This window comes from Furipterus horrens, unplaced genomic scaffold, assembly GCF_987537825.1.
Source record: "Furipterus horrens unplaced genomic scaffold, mFurHor1.1.pri manual_scaffold_4, whole genome shotgun sequence".
In the NCBI taxonomy this organism is placed as follows: Eukaryota; Metazoa; Chordata; class Mammalia; order Chiroptera; family Furipteridae; genus Furipterus; species Furipterus horrens.
This window is the reverse complement of record NW_028327174.1, coordinates 77,296,240-77,317,100: the sequence shown is the minus strand read 5'-3', so window position 1 is coordinate 77,317,100 and position 20,861 is coordinate 77,296,240. Positions and strand designations below refer to the sequence as shown.

General features: G+C 34.4%; 1 protein-coding gene across 2 annotated transcripts in view; it reads right to left on the bottom strand.

Moving 5' to 3' along the window:
• The window catches only part of OTOGL (otogelin like), a 124,190-nt gene extending 103,843 nt beyond the window's left edge, over positions 1-20,347 (bottom strand). For both annotated transcript variants that reach the window (XM_090275663.1, XM_090275664.1), the window contains exons 1-8: positions 20,269-20,347; positions 19,144-19,183; positions 18,119-18,167; positions 13,161-13,227; positions 11,448-11,546; positions 9,796-9,950; positions 5,567-5,688; positions 2,264-2,469 (exon numbers count right to left, since the gene is read on the bottom strand). In XM_090275663.1, coding sequence (XP_090131789.1) covers positions 2,264-2,469; positions 5,567-5,688; positions 9,796-9,950; positions 11,448-11,546; positions 13,161-13,227; positions 18,119-18,167; positions 19,144-19,183; positions 20,269-20,347 — 817 coding nt within the window. The remainder of the gene's footprint in view (positions 1-2,263; positions 2,470-5,566; positions 5,689-9,795; positions 9,951-11,447; positions 11,547-13,160; positions 13,228-18,118; positions 18,168-19,143; positions 19,184-20,268) is intronic.
• Between the last annotated feature and the right edge of the window lie 514 nt (positions 20,348-20,861).

Below are 20,861 nucleotides of genomic sequence, written 5' to 3'. Positions count from 1 at the left end.
ATATCCCCATAAATTATTGTAAGTTAGAGTTGTTGTTTTTGTTTTTGTTTTTAATTACTCTGCTTTATATTGTGCACCAAATAAAATTGTAAAAAAGCTGAATCTCTCCTTGGGTGCTTCCCACACATTCTCCATTGTCCTTCGTGCCTTCTGCCAATTCAGCCACAATTCAGTCCAATAGCCTCCAGCTGGTCCACTGCCACTTGGAATCAGCTATCAGCTCTTTGCTGCCCCGATTATCTCACTGTGAGCAACCATTTTATGTGCCAGGTTATCAAACTCTGTCTGACTCTTAAATCCAACCTGAGTGTCTCTGCTGCTAACAGAGCCGATGCTGTTTTCGGTCCAGACCTCTGTACCACGTTCCCCAGGTGTCCAGGGAGAATCGCCCACAGCAGTCTTTTCTAACTCTAATACTGAGAACTGAATTGAGTATCATTTTTTTCATGAAGCTTTCATAGAGAAGAAAAAGAAGTCAACAATTACCTTTTGATTGGTTCTGCCTGAGTTTAAATCCCTATCTCAAGATTTCAAGTCTGTAAGCTCTCTCGTTCGAGATCCCCAACTGGATGCAAAACACCATTCCATGATGATCTCAGTACCATACATTTATCTGTATTGCGCTCACAGACTTTTGAACACTTTCTGCTATATTTTCTCATTTGATCTTCATAGGTTGGGAGTTCTCAGGGTCATTATTCTTATCTCCATTTTACATATGAGGAAACAGACTCCTTGAAGCCCAGCTCTTTACACTGGCCACTAGGGATCTAATCCTGATGATGCACTATGCCTCATGGGTAAAATGTCTGCATTTGAACAAGAGCTCTCAAAGCAATGTCTTTAATCAAACATTTTTATTCCATTACAGGCTTATTGAGACCACGTGGAGATGACTATAAATTAACTAAAATGTATTGAGCTTTAACTATGTGCCACAAGGTATACTAAATGTCTTGCATGGGTGGTCTCTTTTAATCTTTGCAACCCTATGAAGTATACATTATAATATCATTAAGCTTAGAAAGTTTAATAAGTGGCAAAGCAGAATTTGAATCCCACAGTCTGATTCCAGAACCCACCCTCTAAGTAGGATTTCCACTGTGCCTTAGAACACAACATATAGGCAACTCTTCTTTATTCATTTTATAATATTCAAAAGGATTAAATAGCACTTGACAGACTGAAAGTTGACTTCTCACACATTTACCTAAGCATGGGACGGGGAGACAGTCGGATCTGTAATCCAACCCTGACAGCAGCATTTTACAAGCTGTGTTACATTGGGCACATCACCTTGTGGCATTACAAAATTAATAAAATACTACCCACCTCACAGAATGTTGTGAGGGTTAGGGATAATGTAGTTATGTGCTCATATTAACTATTATTATAAATAGTGCAATATCAAGATGTATTCTCATTATTCCTAATAACTCTTAAGGTTCAGGATTATTATATACCTGTTTTTCAGCTGCAGAAACTAAACATCAGAGATTAAATGAATTCCCTCAGACAACAAAACTTTTAAGATTCAGAACAAGGTTCACAGCCACATCTGCTGGTACTAAGAACAGTATTCTATTTTTATTGCACCTCTCCATGTGGAACTCAATCATGACTGTGTCCTGTGACTCTCATTCTGTTGCCAGTACACACTGGTAACCAAATTAAAAGAGAACACATTTTTAATAGTTCACAGAGATTAGTTTCATGACTTTGAATAAATAGATGGATGATGGTAGATATATCATTATACATAATAAAACATTTCAAAGTTATTATTCAATTTTTATTATGCTCTTCACATTTAATTATCTTTACAAAACTATTCTCTGGTAGTCATTTAATTTATTCCTAACAAGACAATGTAAAATAGCTCTTGTCCAAAAGTGAACAATTTTGCCCAAATGGGTCCAAATCACTGAAAAGTAAGCTCCAAAAAGGGAGGCGTCTTTGCTTTTTCACTGATGTATCCCAAGCTCCCACAACAGTGCCTGACACAAAGTTAATGCCCAATTAATGTTGTTATATGAGTAAGTCCTGTATCTTAATGTAGCAAATATAAACTAGCTCATGGTTTCAAGAATGGCACAAAAATATTTTTCTATGTAAGCTTCTCTTAAAATTACTAAAACAGGTAAGTGATGCCTACCAATTTTACCCAAGCTAGAACAAGTTGTACCCTTCTGGGTACAAACAGCTCGATCGGTGAAGGAAGGACACTTCAGAAGTACCCACACATTTCTCCTGCTCCCCTTACCTTGTTGAATGATGAAATCATCAGATTGAACACCATTGTAGTTTCCACATAGGCCACACGATTTCCCTTTATACTCTTCAGATATTTTGAGGTAAATTCCAGATATTCCATCCCAAGCCAATGAAAAACCAAAGGTTGTTTTCACCAGAATGTAGTCAGCTAGTTTCTCAACAAAAACCTCTCCAATTGTCTGAGGCAATGTTAAACTTGAAAAATGGAACAAAAGCAATCTAAGAATTATAATGAAGGATGAATTACAGATGATTATTTCTTTCACATAGTAACCGAAAAAAACTAAATAAAAGATAGTTATTATTCATAATTATTGAATAAACTATGTGGTTAGATTTCCCAAGCAACCATCCTCTAGGAAATTTTTTTAATTCAATATTGAAATCAAAAGACAACAAAAATTATATCTGTTTCTCCATACTGATTTAGATTTTATACTTATAATGGATGATTTTTTCAATCAAACAAAAATACACTTCTGCTAAATATCAGTGGTTTTTGTAACCTGGAAAATAACCTTGTCTATTTTGAATAATGAGAGCTTAAATCTATTTATTTTTATTGAGAAAGTTCAAGATAATCAAAAAATGATGCTTAAAATTTTGAAGTACAAACATGGTCAAAATATGTAAACATACTGCACAGATTCTGATTTTGTTTAATTTTATTTTAAACTTGGCTGTAATGAAACAGGAGCTTCTGTCCCCAACGTGTCACCTTGGTATAAGCCATTGTTTTCCAAAAGAAAAGCGGCAAGGCATGATTAATTATAATTTACATTTTTAATGCTGCAAAGTACATTATTAGGAACATAGAATACTTTGTCTTACAGTATTGCATAGGGGTTAGATTCATACTTTTTAAGCTGGATAAAATTTGGTCTATTTAAACAAGGGTCACATTGAATATTTAAATTCCTGGCCCAATGTCTAGTCTTTTCATTTTTCACAAGAATGTGCACATATAAAAGAAGTGGGAGACATAACAAGAACTAAAGAAAACTACACAATTGGACATTTTAAAAGCACAGTAAGTTGCCTAGAATATTTCTTGAACACTCTCCTCCTTCCATCCACAAATATTAAAGAGCAGGTGCTAATAATTAAAGTAATGAAAGGGAAAATATCATTTTTATTACTATAGCCATGCTAACTGAAAACTATAAACTTAATGTGAGATAGGAGGTTAATAGGTATATTCAAATATTTCTCTCACAAATTTCAAATTATTGAGTTCCTTTTCAGGAGAAGAATGGCTGCATAGCACAAAACCATATAACTGAACATATCCATTAACAAAAGTCTGGTCTCCGAAGAAACAATTTGAAATATCTAACCATTTGCCCAAAGGTGTTTGCGGGTAAATTTTTACAGAGAATTGGTAATAAAAATAGGAAAATAACTAAAAATTTACATTGGAAAATAAATAAAAAGATTAGTTAATTGATTTCATAATTTATTTTTATTAATATTGTAAACACAAGGAATTCATAGTAAATGCAGAGTAAAATTCAATATGAATAATATTAAGTTTGCGAGTATATAAAAACTATGCATAAAAAGTGAATCATATTTTCTAAGTGTATTTCATAATAATATAATGTTAGGTGTGCAAAGATATAGTTGTTTTGTTGTGGGTAGTTTTTGGTACGGTCGTTGGTCATTTATCTCTTTCACAGTAAATTCATTAAATAAACTTTTAAAATTAAAGGTGCATGTGATCATTCTAACATCTATAACATAAAACAATGCTATTAGATAATCTCCCATAAATCTAAGAAAAACTCCATTCAACCTAGGCAGGAAACATTAACAATGCAAGCACTGATTAATGCTAAAAATTATTCACAGATTCATATGTACAAAAAAAACCTTCATTTCACCGGTGAGAGAACAGAAGTCAAGAGAGGTAAGTTGTGATGCACACAGCCTCACATATTTGATTTCATTTTGGCAAACATTTCTCTAGCACCTGCTATGAGTTAGACTCTAAGCCAGATATAGCATGGGTATAAGCAATTTAATTGGTTAATAAGAAAACAATCCTTTTTCTATAATGCAACATGTCTGAGTTAAAATTTAAATATTATATCTTTGATTTAACAACAGGTTAGTATTCTTGAAAATCTTCTTGAATACCATTTCTGTTTTACAAAACGTAATTTTTTAAAGTGCCCATTATGTTACCTAAAGTCCCATATAAGGAATTCTAAATTACTATTGAAATTCAATTCCAAGAAATACATCTGTAATGCATTATCTTCCCATTGAAATGGCTAAGCTTTCTTTTATAAGGAAATGAGCAATAAAGAACCCAACTGATCAAGAAAATAATCCCAGAGAGACAGAGAGGCCACTCTGGTTTGCCTGACTTGGTCAGTGTCTGGTTCCCCTGGTGCTTCATGCAAAGCCCTTTCTGCTACCATCTGTTACCTCTTAAGGAATCTAAACTGAGGAATAAAGCACACGGATTGGTAAGGCCATTGCACTGAAAAGAATCTTTCTGGTTCAAACACTTACTAGTGAATTTTGAATGATGGATAGAATTTTTCTCCCACAATTTACTTTACCTGGAGTAAATTGGCCAAGAAATATTTAAGATTGAATACTGTTATAATTATTTAGGTTGAAAGGAATATTATTCTACAATATTCCTAGTTTAAAATGTATAAAACCCTCCTTCAAATAAATAAATAAATATTGCTTCCCTAAAACTTTCAGATCTTACACTTGGCAGGCAGAAAACCAGAAGCAGCACCATCTCCAATCTATAAGAAAGCCAGTTATGCATTAGCTCTAACTCTTTGTCACTACATTAAGGAAAAATCTCAACACCCAAACTTTAGTCACATAAATTTGGAAAGAACTTGCAGAGATTTAGTTTTATTTAAAGTTTCTGAAGAAGGAAGGAAGGAAAGAAAGAAGGAAGGAAGGAAGGAAGGAAGGAAGGAAGGAAGGAAGGAAGGAAGGAAGGAAGGAAGGGGACAAAAATAATTGAAGACTTGAACTATGAATGCATCTCTTGAATCTCTCTTAGTAATATTTTCTCCACCTATGTAAACATATTTGTATCCCGCATAAGCATTGGGTAAGTTAAAATGATTAGATTCCTGACCACTTGGTTGGCCTTGGAGCCCACCCAAGTTTTGATATCTGTATGATACAGCTTTAAGGTTATTGTTGAAAAGAAATTCTCTCTTCCTACTCTTCACAATTCATTTTCAGTGTGAGATGTTTGGAAATACTATTAACTCATGGTGTTATTTTCATTATATTTTTTATTTTATCTTACCTGATTCCTTTTTTTTTAATCTCGTGCCCATAAATTCGAATTTCTTCTTGGTCTGAAAAGAACAAGCTGATTGACCGGTAACAATAATACACCGAACCAAAGCATGTAGGGCTATTATGAACCTTAAAGAGAGAAAAACAAAACAAAAGAATATATGTGTGTGTGTGTGTGTGTATATATATATATGAAGGACATGTAAAAGCAAGTCATATGGATATTTATAAGATCATTCTAGGCAAAGGGAATAGCAAGTGCAAAAGCCTAAAGAAGTATGTCTAAAATGTTGGCAGTATCCAGAAATCCATGAACCTGATCCCAGTCAGGATATTGGAGAATTTTTCTTTGGAGAAACAAAATGGATAAAAGACATACAGATATTCATATCTGGGGCATATCTAATGAAACCAGACTCCCTGCTCCATCTCCCACCAGGCAAACAAGCCCTCATCCATATATTCATAGATTTCTGATCAGCTTTTAGAGCCTAATCCTCAAATGTGAATAAACATTCGTGGGTTATGATAAAACCTTGCAACATGGAAGGTAAATAAACAAACAAAAATCAAAGGTATCTAAAGCAATTCAGAAAAATAAACTTCCAGAAATTTGTAATTAATATCTTCAAAGAAAAAAATGAGTTAGTTATATCATTTGTGAAACAAGCATAAAATTCTGTTAAAAATAAAATACAAAAAAATAAAAATAACAATTGTATATTGACATTATCATAAAAGAAACAAATAACTGAAATAGAATAGTTGGAAGATAAATAGAATCTAAGAATTGGAAATAAACCTCCCAAAATGTAGACCAAAAAAGCAAAAAGATGTAAAATAAGGAAGCATCAACAAGAAAAATAAGGACTTAATCACTCAGTTCAGGAGCTCTAATATCTGAATCACAGAATCTCTGAGAGAAAGAGAAGAAAAAGAAATAGTATTCCAAAACTGAAGGATTTGTAAAGCTTGAAAATACCCATCAAGTACCCAGCACAATAAAATTTTTTTAAGTTAAATAATCATGAAATCTTATAACCTTAGTGATAAAGAGAATATCTAAAAATTTCTGGAGGGGGGTGGGAGAGGTCACATGTAAAATGATCAGAAATCAGAATGGGTTGAATCTCAAAATTCTGAAAGTAACTTCTAACTTATAATCGAGGTTTAAAATGTTCACTTCCATTTCCAGGAAAGTATCTTCTCTTTCTAGAAAACAATTTGAAAATATAACCAATTGAAACAAGTGAGCAAAAGAAAGAAGAAACAGGTTTCTGCTCAGTTACTGCTACAAAGGAGCACTGTTCTCCTGTTTGGAGCATCCAATAATCTTTTTAGAACATGTCTCTCAAGTATGTACACAGTTCTAGGATCGCTAAATGTTTCATGACGACCCAAGAAACAGGGAAATCAATACAGGAGACACAAGAATGAAATTCTCCAGAAGGACAGAGAAGAGAGATCCCAACTGCTAGGTGTGTAAGAGGCTCAAACACAACCAGTCTCAATTGGAGCAGAGAACAAAGAAATGAGCAATAGCCACCCTATGGCAGGGGAGAGAAACTGAGGGATTTCCTAAAGTACCTGACCATATTGAGAAGAGTTCTGTGGTGATGGAGAGTTTGGAGGCAAACAATAGTGATTGCAGTCTAGAACATGCAGCAAGCCCAAATTAGGACAATTGTTAACTCATACAAACATACAAAGAAGAGAAATGAATTCATGATAACCTGTCAAGCTCAACTATAACCAATATGTATATGAATATTATTCATATATGAGCAATATGTAAGTGACAATAAATATAAAAACCACATATAATGTAACTAAATATGGTGATGTACTCTCTTAGGAGGAGAGAAGGAAAGTGTGTGTGCATGTGTGTTAGAGAGGTAGGAACGGTGATAGTAACTGAGATGATTCCTCATTTTTCATAGTAGGAAGTGAACAAATAAGGCCTAACTTTAAAAAATAAAAATAATAATAATAATTGTAGATTTTTATGTGTAGAATAAAAGCAAGAAGAAACAGCTTAAAAAAATGAAATGATCGCCTTTGGAGAGCCAGACTTCAGCTGCAGATGGAGAGTGAAGAAAGGCCAGGTTATTTTATTTTATATTGCTTTTTACGCCTTGATGAGACCTTTTAACTATGTACATGTATTATCTTCATAAAAAATACAAGGTTGAAATTAAAGGAAAAAAGAATCAGGACAATAAAACTATGTGCATAAAGATGTTTATCAATATTGAAAATACTGAAAATATTATTAATACCTAAATTTCTAAAGCAGGGCATATTTAAATAACTTGAATATGCCATAAGTCGAAACAAATATAGCTAATAAAATTTGTGTTTGTTAAGGATATTTAACATGTAAGAAATTTCTTGATATAATATTAAGTAAAAATATAGAACAGAAAGTTATATGTAGTATAATTTTAATATTATAAATGTGTACAAAACCCAGAGGAAAGAAGTGTAAAAAGAAATATATGAAACTATTAGCAAAGGTAACTCTTGACTGATAGTTCTAGTATTATTTTTCAGACTTTTCTGAATTTTTTTACATTTTCTATAAATGAAGTGAACTACTTCTATAATCAGGGGAAAGATGATGTTTAAAATAAATGGATTTGTTGATTTGAAAACAAATTCCACCAAGCAAAACAGGGCCATGTAGAAACAGTATCTATCAGCTCTGGAAGCACAGTTCAGCATTGTGTGTAATTATCAAAGGATAGATTACCCAGTTGACACCTTAGTCCTCAAAAGGGTGAGACACTGGACAAGACCATTTCAATGAGGGAGTCAGAAGGTGTTTGAGCGATAAACCCAGCAGAAGAGTGAAGGTATAAAGGACAAAAGGGGAGTGAGAACAAAAGCATTATGAGTACTGAAGGTGTATTCCACTAACTTTCTTACCTAAAGAAACAAATTTTTTTCCAAATCTTTATGCCCTATAACTTTCAATAGACCTCATTTCCTTTCTGGATCACTGGGAACCTAATGAACAAACTGATTTAACAAGCAAAACCGAGACAGACTCATAGATGGAGAGCTGATGACAGCCAGTGGCCGGGGGCAGGGAGGACTGAGAAAAGAGGAAAAAGGACTCATGGGCATGGACAACAGTGTGGTGGTTGCTGGGGGAGGGGGTATAAGGGACTAACTGGTAATGGGAAAAATATAATAAAGATTACATTTTTTGAAATCAATAACTTTTAAAAAGCAATGAGAACATTCATTGAAAGATATGAGGAAGAAAATCTTGGGAAACAGTGAAAATTAGAAGGGATTACCTGTTAGCTCTACTGAATGTAAATAAATATGACCTTATTATAACAAAAAGAAAAAAGAAAAGAAAAGTTTCAGGGCCTACTTTTTAAAATTTGTCTCACCTAAGAGACAAAAAGAATTTAGGCAATGCCATTGTAAGTTAGAAAAGAAAAGAAAAACAAAACAAATGGAAACTCAAACAAACCCTATGAAGAGTTAAGCTTTTGAATAGGATGCACAGCAATGTCCTGGGTGTGCTTTTAGACACCTGGAAATTCAGGGGAAGATATTGGGCAGGGAAAGAGGGCCCTGACTGCCTGGCTTCAACTAGAGCCACTCTGCAGCTTACATTTGGACATGTCTCCCAAGAGTCTTCTGAAGCAAGAATTCTGAAACTAAGAACTAACTCTCTGACCTCAATCATATAGTATCATCTACTTAGCAATTAGTTGCCTGTTACCATATCCTCTAGCCTGTGCTTAGGTAATGCATGTACTCTGTTTCATAAAGGCTGCCTCCAGTTCATGCAGAGGGTTATCATTTTAAAAATAAATGCAAGTGGCATCACACTGGAAGTATGAAGAATGAAACATACTTGAGTAATATGATTAGTGCCTGGACCCACCCCTTCTTCAAAATGATCAAATAAAACCTGAGGAATGAAGACATCAGCAAGAGTTGATATTACGACATCCATGATATAGACATTTATGCATTGCCTAAAAGTCCCTTCCATGTAAATCCAACCCACCTTCTCCCAGTCCTAGGCCACATCTTGATAGAATAACACTCAATATAGCTGCAAATTTTATCTATCCTATTTAGATGCAACTCTTCTTCTTTCCCAGTCAGAGCCCTAACTATTATATGTTTGGCATAATTTTCCCAATATCTAAAAAATACAGGATTCACCTGAAATAAGTTCTAAGTTAATTATGCCCTAGGATCACTTACCCATACAGTGTATCGAGGCTCCAAATTACCACAGTCCTTTGCAAAAATGTAAGAACAGTTTCCTGGGAAATAATAGTAGATGCCATCAAAAGTTTCAAAGTGGTATTGTCCCCAGGTTTTGCAAATCCCATCTCTGCCATTGCCCATGTTTGGCACTGAAAAGAAATAGGGTAATACTTAGTAGAATAAAATAAATTACACCTGTTTCTGGCAAGGTTCTGTCATGGTAGTTGATTCTATTTCATTAAAATAAATATTTTCTTCTTCAGTGGCCCATATCACAGGAAGAAATAACTAACACAAAATTACTGGTTTCTCACAAAACCATTAAACTTCCCTAAGGGAAGATATGGATCTTCAAGTTGCTTTGAAGAAAGAATTTATATTAGTAATTTCTTTATATTTGCTTCCAAAGGAAGATTCTAGAGGAAAGGAAGAGCAGAGAGAATGATACAGTAAGATAAGCGTGATAGTAATAAAGCAATATAATGGCTCAGAAAAGAAAGAAATGTCACCAGTGAGTGTCCTAAAAATCAGCATAGACAGCATAAGAGTATTCCCATCTCCACAATTCTTTCAAAAATATCTTAATAATATCCACAGAGAAAAATAACCACTGACAAAAATATCACGTTTATATGTCTGGGGATAGGGAGCATTAGTCATCCAAAGTATGATGGAATAAAAATTTATGGCCTCAAACTGGCCAAGTTTTAAGCAATGTTTGTCTTAAATTATACGTCATCTCTTATTGTCTCTGTGACTCCCTTCTTACTTTTCCCTTTAGAATAATATGAAAATCAATGACATTTACTGAGTAATTGATATGTGTAAAATGTTTTAATACCTTACATAGACAGCATAAAGAAGAGCACAATCATGTCTTTTCTTTTTGCAATTTTTACCTAAATTTATTAGCCTTGGCTAACTTTGGACTTTTCAGGAAAAAAATGGAGAGTAAGTCATGATTCAGGCAGTCTTCTTTGACAGTATGCCTTACCTCTGTTGCAAATTTTCATTGAAACTTATGCTTTATAGCTCATCACAAGTATGTGTATCTATTTTGTGTTAGCCCACTTCTCTAGACTGTAAATTCCAAGAGAATAGGAACATGTCTATACTATTCACTATTCCATCCCCAGTGCCTAGTCTGGGACTTATTAGATGCTCAATAAATACTCATTACACAGATGAATATTTATTGATTATGACTGATGTAGGATCCTAACCTAGACACCATGAATAAAAATATTTCTTAAGGATCGACTGCTTTGAAGAGCTCTCAATATTATTTCTACTTTATGTAAAGAATCTCTAATTAACTCAAAGTCAAAAAGAATGTGTCACTTCAAATAATAAATCTAATTTATCAAGCACAAGAGAGATGAATGAGAATCTGATTTTAACGGGCTAGTGCCATCTAGAGTAGAAAAACTGCTTGAGGAAATAGTAGAGATAAGTGAGAGGAGAAATTGGGCATATCTATTTTCTTTTACATTGTTCCTAAATTACTGGAAATGAATTGTGAGTATTTAAGTTAATATATAATATGATTGTTTCCAATCTTAATGGATGAACCTAATATACCAAATTATGCCTTAATGTTTTCTTTGTTATTTCATAATTCTCACCTAAGTATCCCTGAAACTTACCAATCTGGCACCGTGTCCCAAGTGCCTGAAATATTTGGCAGTCACACGTACCAGTCTTAGAACAGAAAGCTCCGTTAAGGCATTCATGAGGACAAGAACCTGAAGGACAACAAAATAAGTTATCTCCTGGCATGCATCAGTTCTTATAAACATGATACATCAAGATTTAGCTTGGACTAACTGTAAGCACTATTAACTCAAACGGAACCCTGGGCCTCTTGCCTTGATGAGCTGAAGAATTGAACCCAGTCAGGTCTTTATCTAGTTCATTTCATTATGTGTGCTGTGAAACAAGAAAGACAGGCTTTCACATCTCAAACTACCCTGAGAGCAAAGGTTAGCTTCCTTCAAGCGATTGAAAGGTCAAGTTCCCATGTAAGGAATCCCTGTCCCAGATGATGAGAGCCAGAAATACACAAACTGCAGATGATTCCGCTGACAGAGTTTGGCACTGGCTACAGGTCCAATGCGATCCTTCCCTGGGAGCAAGCGCTGTGTTAAAGAATAGCATCCCTCATGAGTCCAAAGAATCAGGCAAAGTATAAAACTCAAAATGAAACTCACATTTTCTAAGAGAATAATTAAATTTTTCGTTTGAATTTTGTGTATTAATCCTCAGGCTTCATTACAAAAGGTGTATTTTTTCTGACCCAGATTTAATTTTAATGGGGCAGAAGCCAAAGTCACTGCTGGATGTCACCAAAAGTATTCTTTCTTTCATGGAAAGAAATATTGTCCCAAAGGATTATGTTGAAAAGAGGAAGCAAGAAACTATGAGCTCCTGGGCGAGTTTTAAAAACACAAATGAATCACACTGAAAATTTTTCCTCTAAAAAGGAGAGGACAAGAGGCAACTGGCAAAACTCAAGCTAGAAGTATTTAAGTAACACATCAAGAGACCTAGAGAACATCTTTGAGTCACTATACAGTAGTACTAGAGATTGGGCCTTTCTGGAATAAATTAAGGTCTTGAAAGCACTTTCAAAATGCAATAATTTAACCATAGTTCTGCCAAAGTCAAGAACTGGGAAAACTCATTAACCTTCCACCTTAAGATCAATTGATCTAAAAAGTTTCTCTTCACACTTAAACACAGAGAATTCTCTTAAGTAGTACATCTTAACTAAAGAAAAATGAGCTATTTCAACTTTGATCATAAACATAGGTAAAAAATAACATTTTTCATAAACTTCAATGTAGTTTTTTTTCCCCCAAGGAGCAAAACTATCTTTATATTTTCTCTTATACCACAATCTTGCATTTTTACAATGAATAAATGCCTAAATACTTAAACAAATATATCTCCTTCAAAAAAAATATTCACAATTCTGCTTATTCCCTGAAAACAAATACCAAGCCAAGAACAGAAATCCTTGTTATTTTAAATGCAAGAAAAAACAAATTAAATTTCAAACTACCATCAGCATTTTGCATAATGGAAATGGGAAATCAGTAAGCAAAAATAGGATGTCGAAATAAGTTTCTGATACCCAGTGATATCTTTCTGGGGCATGTAGTTATCAGCTTTGTCAGAGTGTTTAACCTTTCTTGTTTCCAAAAATGAAGTGAACCTAAACAATTATTAAGTATTATTTCCACCCTGGCTCCTGTTCCTTCTTGCATTATATGGAAATAATAGAGAGTCGATTCAAGATATCCCCCAATAGGGGTCTTTTGAGAAAGTAAATACAAAAACATAGATGTAGCACTAACCTTTTATTTTGCTCTCGCCCCAATTAATCGCTTCATGGAAGAAGTATCTTGGAGATGTTGCTTCAAACTTTGAAAGAAAGAAATAAGAATTCAAGAGAATCAAATAACTTCATTCAAGCCAAGCAGGCAAATTAGAAAAGCTGAAAAATAGCTACAAACACAGAAATTATAAGGCACTGACTTTCTGTCTCCTCGGGTTATTGAGGCCATCTCTGTGATGCAGACAAGGCTCCTCCGGGGCTGTGGTTTTGCCTCATACATGACTTTGACAAGTTCTATAACCTGTTTGACCTCAGTTCTTCTGCCTCCTTTCCCTCCTTGGAAAAGAGCCTAGTTAGAGTTAATTTCTGCAGTAACTGGCTGTCCTGCCTACAGAAGCAGCAGTTCTCTGATACTTCCAAGTGCAGACGGGTGTGAAGAAAATGCATGAGGCCAATGGACCAACAATGAAGCTCCCACCACCTGCAGACCCATCTGTGAAGGCACCGCACATAGAAGCGTCTGCTGCTGCACTGTGAGAGTGCCACCCTCACTCTCCAAAGTGCTAACACTTTAAAGTTCATAGAACACTTGCGTATATTTTTATAGATCCCAAGGCACTTTAAGGTAGTGGCTAAGAGCACAAATCAGTGAAGCAGAGAGACCTGGATTAGGGTACTAACTCTTTCATTACTTACTGTTAGGCAAGTTTCCTAACCTCTTAGGGCCTCCTTTTACTTGTCTGTAAAATGGGAACAATGGTGCTTACTTCATTGTGCAATCATAGCAATATAAATAAAATGATGCATGTAAAGATTTCAACATAGTACTTCACATACAGAAAATTGGCAAGAGGAGATCTATACTAATCTAAGCAACTCAGATAAAACCTTAAGACTTTTAGAGGTCAATATGGATTAGGAGCAAATAATTGTGGATTACTAAAACTAATCAATTATGATTTTTATTTAAACTCAAAGCCAATTCAGTATACGGTCCTGTGCAGCAAGGTCCTTTCCAACAGCAATTTTATGTTCACAGAGGAATAAACACTCCAGAACATTGCCACATAATTGTCAAATTGAGTACCAAAGGATGTTAGAAAAACTTGGAAGGGTGAAGGATAAGAAGAAAGGGGGATACAGAATGTGACTTCAGGTCCAAAGTCCTTTCTCAACATATTCTGGTCTGCTTCCTACATGTAAAGTTTTATTTCAGCATTTCCCAACAAAGTTCTTTTTCTTTTAACAAGCAAACCTGACCCATGCCTGCTAAAAGAACTCCCACACTCACCACTTTAAGACTCCTTGACCCATAGCATGGGTCCAAGTTCATCATTTCCTGCCTTCATTCCTCCAGGGTTTTAGCTTCACTATTTAATCTCCCCTTTTTGTCCTTGCCTCTCTTCAAACTAAGACTCATGATAGTCTGTGACTTTGATTACCCCCAACACAGCAAGTTTTATTCTCTCTTCAACATTATTGTTCCCAGCTGCCTAAATCTAACACAACCACCGATATTACTGGACACCAAAATCTTCTTTGGCTCCAGTGAATCATCTCTGATGCTCACTAACAGTGTACAGTGATTTCAACTCTGCCTCATATAGGCTTATAACCTTGAACAAATTATTCAACCTGCTCAGCCTCAATATCTCAATCTATAAAATGGAATAATAGTAACTGCCTCACAGATTTGTGAGAATTAAATGAGGTGGGATAAGTAAAGCCCCAAGAATAGTGCAATGCACATAGGGTTATAAACATGTTACCTATTTTTGTTATTAGACGAAAACTGAATACACTGGACATTGTTGCACTAAACTAAGGCAAGAATATATAACTCATTTTTTTCCCATATCCTCTCACTACTTAGCATTACCAGGTATGACTACCTATAATACCAGTGTCTTTGTTATCACAGTGCCCTAATTACCACAGAATTCCAGGCATTGTACTATAATATTTCAACAATGGTGGGACATGACACACAGTTTTCTTTTTCTTTTTTAACAGATCTGAACTCAGAATGGTATTTTATATTTACAATTCAGAGGACTTTTATTTTTTATGTCATAAGAATAATGGCAAATAATTGATGGTGTCTTAGATTCAATGAACAAGTTACACAAAAAATGACTTCTTTATTGGCCTCCACTAGATATTGAGTTTCAACATAACAAGCACTGCTATTCACGTTTATATCTCTAGTCTGTTCCCTTGTATGTCATCAACAAACACAGCCAAACTGAAAATAGACATTATTCAAATGGAAATGATCAGCCTCCCAAGGCTCTTTAGAGCCATGACTATAAAAGATTTTGTTGCCCTGGCCAGTGTGGCTCAGTTGGTTGGGGCATCATCTTATAATGCGAAAGGTTGCAGGATCTGTCCCCAGTCTGGGCATGCACCAGAGGCAACAGATCCATGTTTCTCTCTCACGTCAATGTTTCTCTCACTCTCTCTACCAAGCCTCTTCCTCTCTCTCTAAAAACAATTTTTTTAAAATGTCCCCAGGTGAAGATAAAAAAAAGAGAGAGATCCTGTTGATGCCTCTCCCCACATCCTCTCATCAACTTCACCTGCATCTGGGTTTCTATGCACATTCAAATCCTCCAACTTCAAACACTGGCTTCTTTCTATCTCTGCCTAAGGGCAAAATCCAAGCAGGATAGACCACAGAATGTGCCTTCCAGAGGATTATTAAAGCCCCCCAGGGGCTGCCCTCTACCAAGGGTAAAAGGGAGTTGGTGGATAAGTACCCCAGCTTTCCCCATTCATTGGACAAACAATTCTACAACACAGTCTACACTGTTTCTCAGAGTCCCCAACAAGGCTGAGCCCCAGATGTCTAAGGCAGGAAGCCGCTCATTAGCATAGCTGTGTTGGATTTTCTCCCTTCCTACTCTCACTTTTCTCTCTTCCTCACTGTGCACATCCTAAATAAATTACCTGCACCTGAGTCCAGGTCTCAGCGCCTGCTTTCAGAAGAATTTTTAAATGCATTGCGAATGCAAAAAAAAAAAAAAAAAAAAAAAAAGCAGTGGGTGTGTAAGTCACATAAGTGATACAGAAGAATAGCCTATTCTTCCTCCTTGCTGATTACATCTCCACAGGAGGGTGAGAAGCACAGAGAAATGCAGTCTTTAGATGAGAAATCACTGCAGCACACAAATACACCATTGAGAGAAGTCTGTGTCTACCCTTTCTTTGCTCGTTGTTCATCTCATTGTCAACATATTTCTGAACCTTACTTGTACAGATAGCTATCCATTAGTGTTCTGTCTTCCTAGAGCAGGGGAATGAATCTATGGACAAGAATGGCCATGTAACAGATGAAATTTCAATCTTAAACAGTGCAACATGTGATTATGACTTCATTGTCTGTCTTTAACATTTATTCTTTTAAAATTTGCTCAAATAGTAGATAATTCTGATGTATGCTCTTTAGTTACAGGAAACAAAAAGGCAAGTGTACTACTCTTCTTTCTCTCTAAAAGGGAAATCAAAACAATGGGAGTTCCTAATTTATTAACAAAAAAGGAGGTATTAACATAAACCCTTTGGAGTAAATTATACTAATTGTAAAAAAACAACTATCTTGAAAATGGTACATGGTGGGGCAAAAGTAGGTTCACAGTTGTGAGAATGTGAAACACAGTTTATTCTTCTATTATTATTTATGATTTTATTATTTTCCACGTGAACATCTGTAAACCCTAGTTTTGCCCATCCTGTATAACCCCATCAATAGGCCACTTCCTGTGACAACTACAGGGACTATATCACAGAATCTTCAATCTAGCGGGTTCAATAGATTGCAGTTTTTCTCAAAATCAGATTTTCTACTGAGTCAAGATGATGTCTTTCTGTGGTTAATATGGTCTACCAGCAAATATTTACTTAAAATTTCTCAGAGAAAAGTCATTTTAACCACTTCACATGTTACATAAATAAATACACAAAACACTCTATAAGAAAAAAAGAAAATATTTCCATTCCATAGACAATCCTTTGCCCATTTTAGTACAAAAAATGATCACTTGATAAAAAAAATTAGTTCTGTCTTCTAAATTGTCATAACAGCATATCAAATTTGTCTTTAATTCTCTTTAATTTACAGCTATATATATATATATATATATATATATATATATATATATATATAATTCAGACATGTTCCAGAAATGCTCATAGAAATTAATTGCACTTCAGAATTTGACAAATGCCTCTTTGAATATATATGCTCTTTGTTATCTAAATACTCAAATCATATTTACCTCCCAGAGAAATGCCTTAAAGGATTCTCTATTGTGCTATCCATTCTTTATAGAGAAATGTTTTTTAAAACCCACTCATTTGAACATTCCAACCACAATTTGAAGACATTGTAATTATAAGATCCAATATTCTTTGTATGAAGGGATTGAGGCAAAAAGGCATCCTCAAGTTCAGTGCTACCCCATCCCTCAAAAAAGGAAAAGAAAAAAAAAGAAGTTTCCCTCTCAGAAAATATCTGTCTGTAACTGAGATTTATCTAACAATATAAAAGCTATTTGTCAGGACACCAGTACATCTCTGATGACCTTTTGCAGTATTTAACTCAGATCATTTACACCTTTCTCTGCTCCGTTTCCTTGTATTTGTTCTGTTGTCATTGTTCTAACTGATACTAGACTTAATTTTTAAACCCATTTAAATTTTCTGGCAAGTAGATGAGATTGAATCTCCCACACATGCTACTACGTGCCTATCAATAGGAAATGAAGGTGAATAGCAAAAAAACGTTTGACTGTAAACAAGCATTTGAGGGGCGCAGAAAAGCAGTAGAGGCGTTACTTTGCCTCTTCCTCCTCCTTCCAGTCTTGTTTTTAGCATTTCATTCCCTTGCACAAAGGTCTCATTGTTGAAGTGACAGCAGAGTCCCAAAGCAGAATGGGTTATTTCTCTGTCCCTCTCTCCATCTGAGGCCTAGCCTACCTGTGCTGCTAAAAGAGCTCTTTTCTGTCGATTTTCATTAGATCCGTTTCTGGAAGAAAACAAAAAGAACTTGTATAGTCAAAGGCCCCACGGCAACCTGAACAAGCCTTTCCCAAGAGAGAGCTGGTGTTTTCCTCCTGATTTCCATCACCTTATTAAAGAGGTCTTTCTTGGTTTAACATTTAAAAGGTCCCCCTCCCCCTTTCTGAGGGGTTAGATTTGGGTGGTGGTGCTGTCTCATTTTACAAAATTCCGGGAGTGTCCCCAAATCTCTCCAGTGTCTGATGTAAACTGAATTTTAGGAAGGAACTTCAAGGTAGAGAAGTAAATAAAATAGTGTAATATTTTAGCACCAACACACCTGGCATTTTCTCAAACGACTTTATAAAACTTGTGAGATAAGTATTCACCAAGAACACATTCACTTTTACCAAACACAATACTTAATTTACTCCTTTACCATGTCATAAAAGGCAGATGAGCATTAATGTGAGTAAGCACATCATACTGTGATTTATCAAAATCAATGGGGAATGGCATTCTGCTCTTTGTTGAAAAGATCAGTTTAGTCCAAAGAATGATTTTTATTATTTAGTGTTAGATCAATTTTATTCTTTTTAATAATTAATTAAAAATTGTTTTGCTCTATATTAAGATATAGTACATTTGTAATCAGCTATGTAGATGGATAATAATAATATAAAGGGGAAATTACTGAGTACAACTTCTTTATACATCTTTGAAGTAAAAGTAATTTCTTCTTAGTATCTACAGTCATTGGACATCACCAAGAACTCCTCTTATAATTAAAATTTAAAAAAGAAAACATCTTTGCCTCATAAATAAGGAACTGAATGCTTGATAATTTTTAATTTGTGGAAAAAATTTTTAACTAAATATAATGTCCTTATTTTGTAAATTATTTTATCTGTTTTTTATATAATATAAGCAGATAGAGTTATCTGTTTCCATTTGTTCATCCTTATTAACTTTGTTTTATAAGAAAAAGAACAAAAAATACTCACTTTGATGTTTCAGTCAAAATGGATGAAGCACAAATATATCCTGCCAGAGATAAATATATATATATATATATATATATATATATACACACATAAGACTGAACAAATTATATAGCTATCTTGGTCACATGTTTTAATTATTAAACAGATCATTTTAAAATAAATTCTAAAACTTAATTTTGTTGTTAGGTATTTTCCATTTTTTAAAGGATTTTGACCAGCAAATTTCCTGCGAGACATCAAAGCAACTGGTAATTCAGACAGAAGGAGCACTGTACCTAGATTTATACAGAGACATAATACAGTAGAACAAGCCCTAGACTTAAAAGTCCAGAGATCTGAATTTTAATCTTAATCCTACCACTTAGTAAATGCCAAACTTAAGCAAGCTACCACATATATAACAAAAGAATGATGTTAGACAAGTTCATCTCCAAAGTCCACTCCATCTCTCAACTCTCTATGACAGTTTTTCCATGAAAGTTCAGTCACTCCTAGGATTAGACATTAGCATCTATGACCTCACAAGACTTTTATACTTCAGTAATTTCTCCCTCTTCTCTTACAAGCTCCAAAATATACAGTCCTTTGGGGGGATTAGAAATTGATTATTGATTATAAATAAATCCTTTCCCCATAAAAATATTCTATAAAAATTAACTTATAAATAAAATTGCTGTAAAATAACTGAAAATCAATTCTGAGCCCCAAATGTTAAAGTCCTTCTTAAAACACATTTTTACCATTCTTTGGTTTACTGGCATAAAGAAAGTTTCAGTACTCAATTTCTCTATAGTTATTATAAAATTTCAAGTGATTAAATTACAGAGACAAATATTTAAATCATTCTAGAAGAGAAAATCATTATCAGAGCTTCTTTTAGTACAGTTGCATAATACAATAAAAACATGATTTTAACATTTAAAGAAAAGACAAAAAAACTAAATGTCCCAAATATATCTACATTATTAACAATTTTCAAAAGGATGACCTGGCTGTTATTAAGTATGCATCCATTCTAATAACTTCAAAAAAGTGCTTTACAGTATAAGAATAAACTATTCCTATCAGTTACAACAAAGACTAAAATATAGTAAAATAAGGTAAAAATGTTATATGAATTCTTACCTTGTAATGAAAACAGCAGTATATGAAGCAAGAATTTACTCCAAGGTATCATTAAATTGAGTTTTCTCACAATGTTCATTTCAGTATAGACTTTCTCCCTGAAATGCAACCAAATTGTTGGTCTTTACTATGATGGCATCTTAGAAGGATGTGTATTTGTAGAGCGGTCAAATTTTTGTAAATATAGCTTTGTAACCAAGTAATTTATAAGGAAATCCCCGTCTTTCTAACTACATAGAGCATCTGAAGCTTTAGAAATTGCAGGCAACCTTTTGGCTGAGTCTCTCATTAGCAATGCATGGCAGCCTCTTACATGAGCCCGTATTAGTTACACCCTACCCTGATGCTGCACATCATACACCTTTTTAGTCTATATTAGCCTTTTATAACTTCTAAAAACATCAGCATCAAAATTAATTAATTGATCTATTAATTTTTAAAAACCCAATTAACCCCTGATGTCACTTGAGATCATCATTATTCCCAATTGTTCACCTATTCTCTGTGCTTTATTCATAAAAGGTGAAATAAAAATCCTATCAATCATTCCTAGAATGTCTAGATGTTCTCATAAATTTTTAAGAATGAAGAGT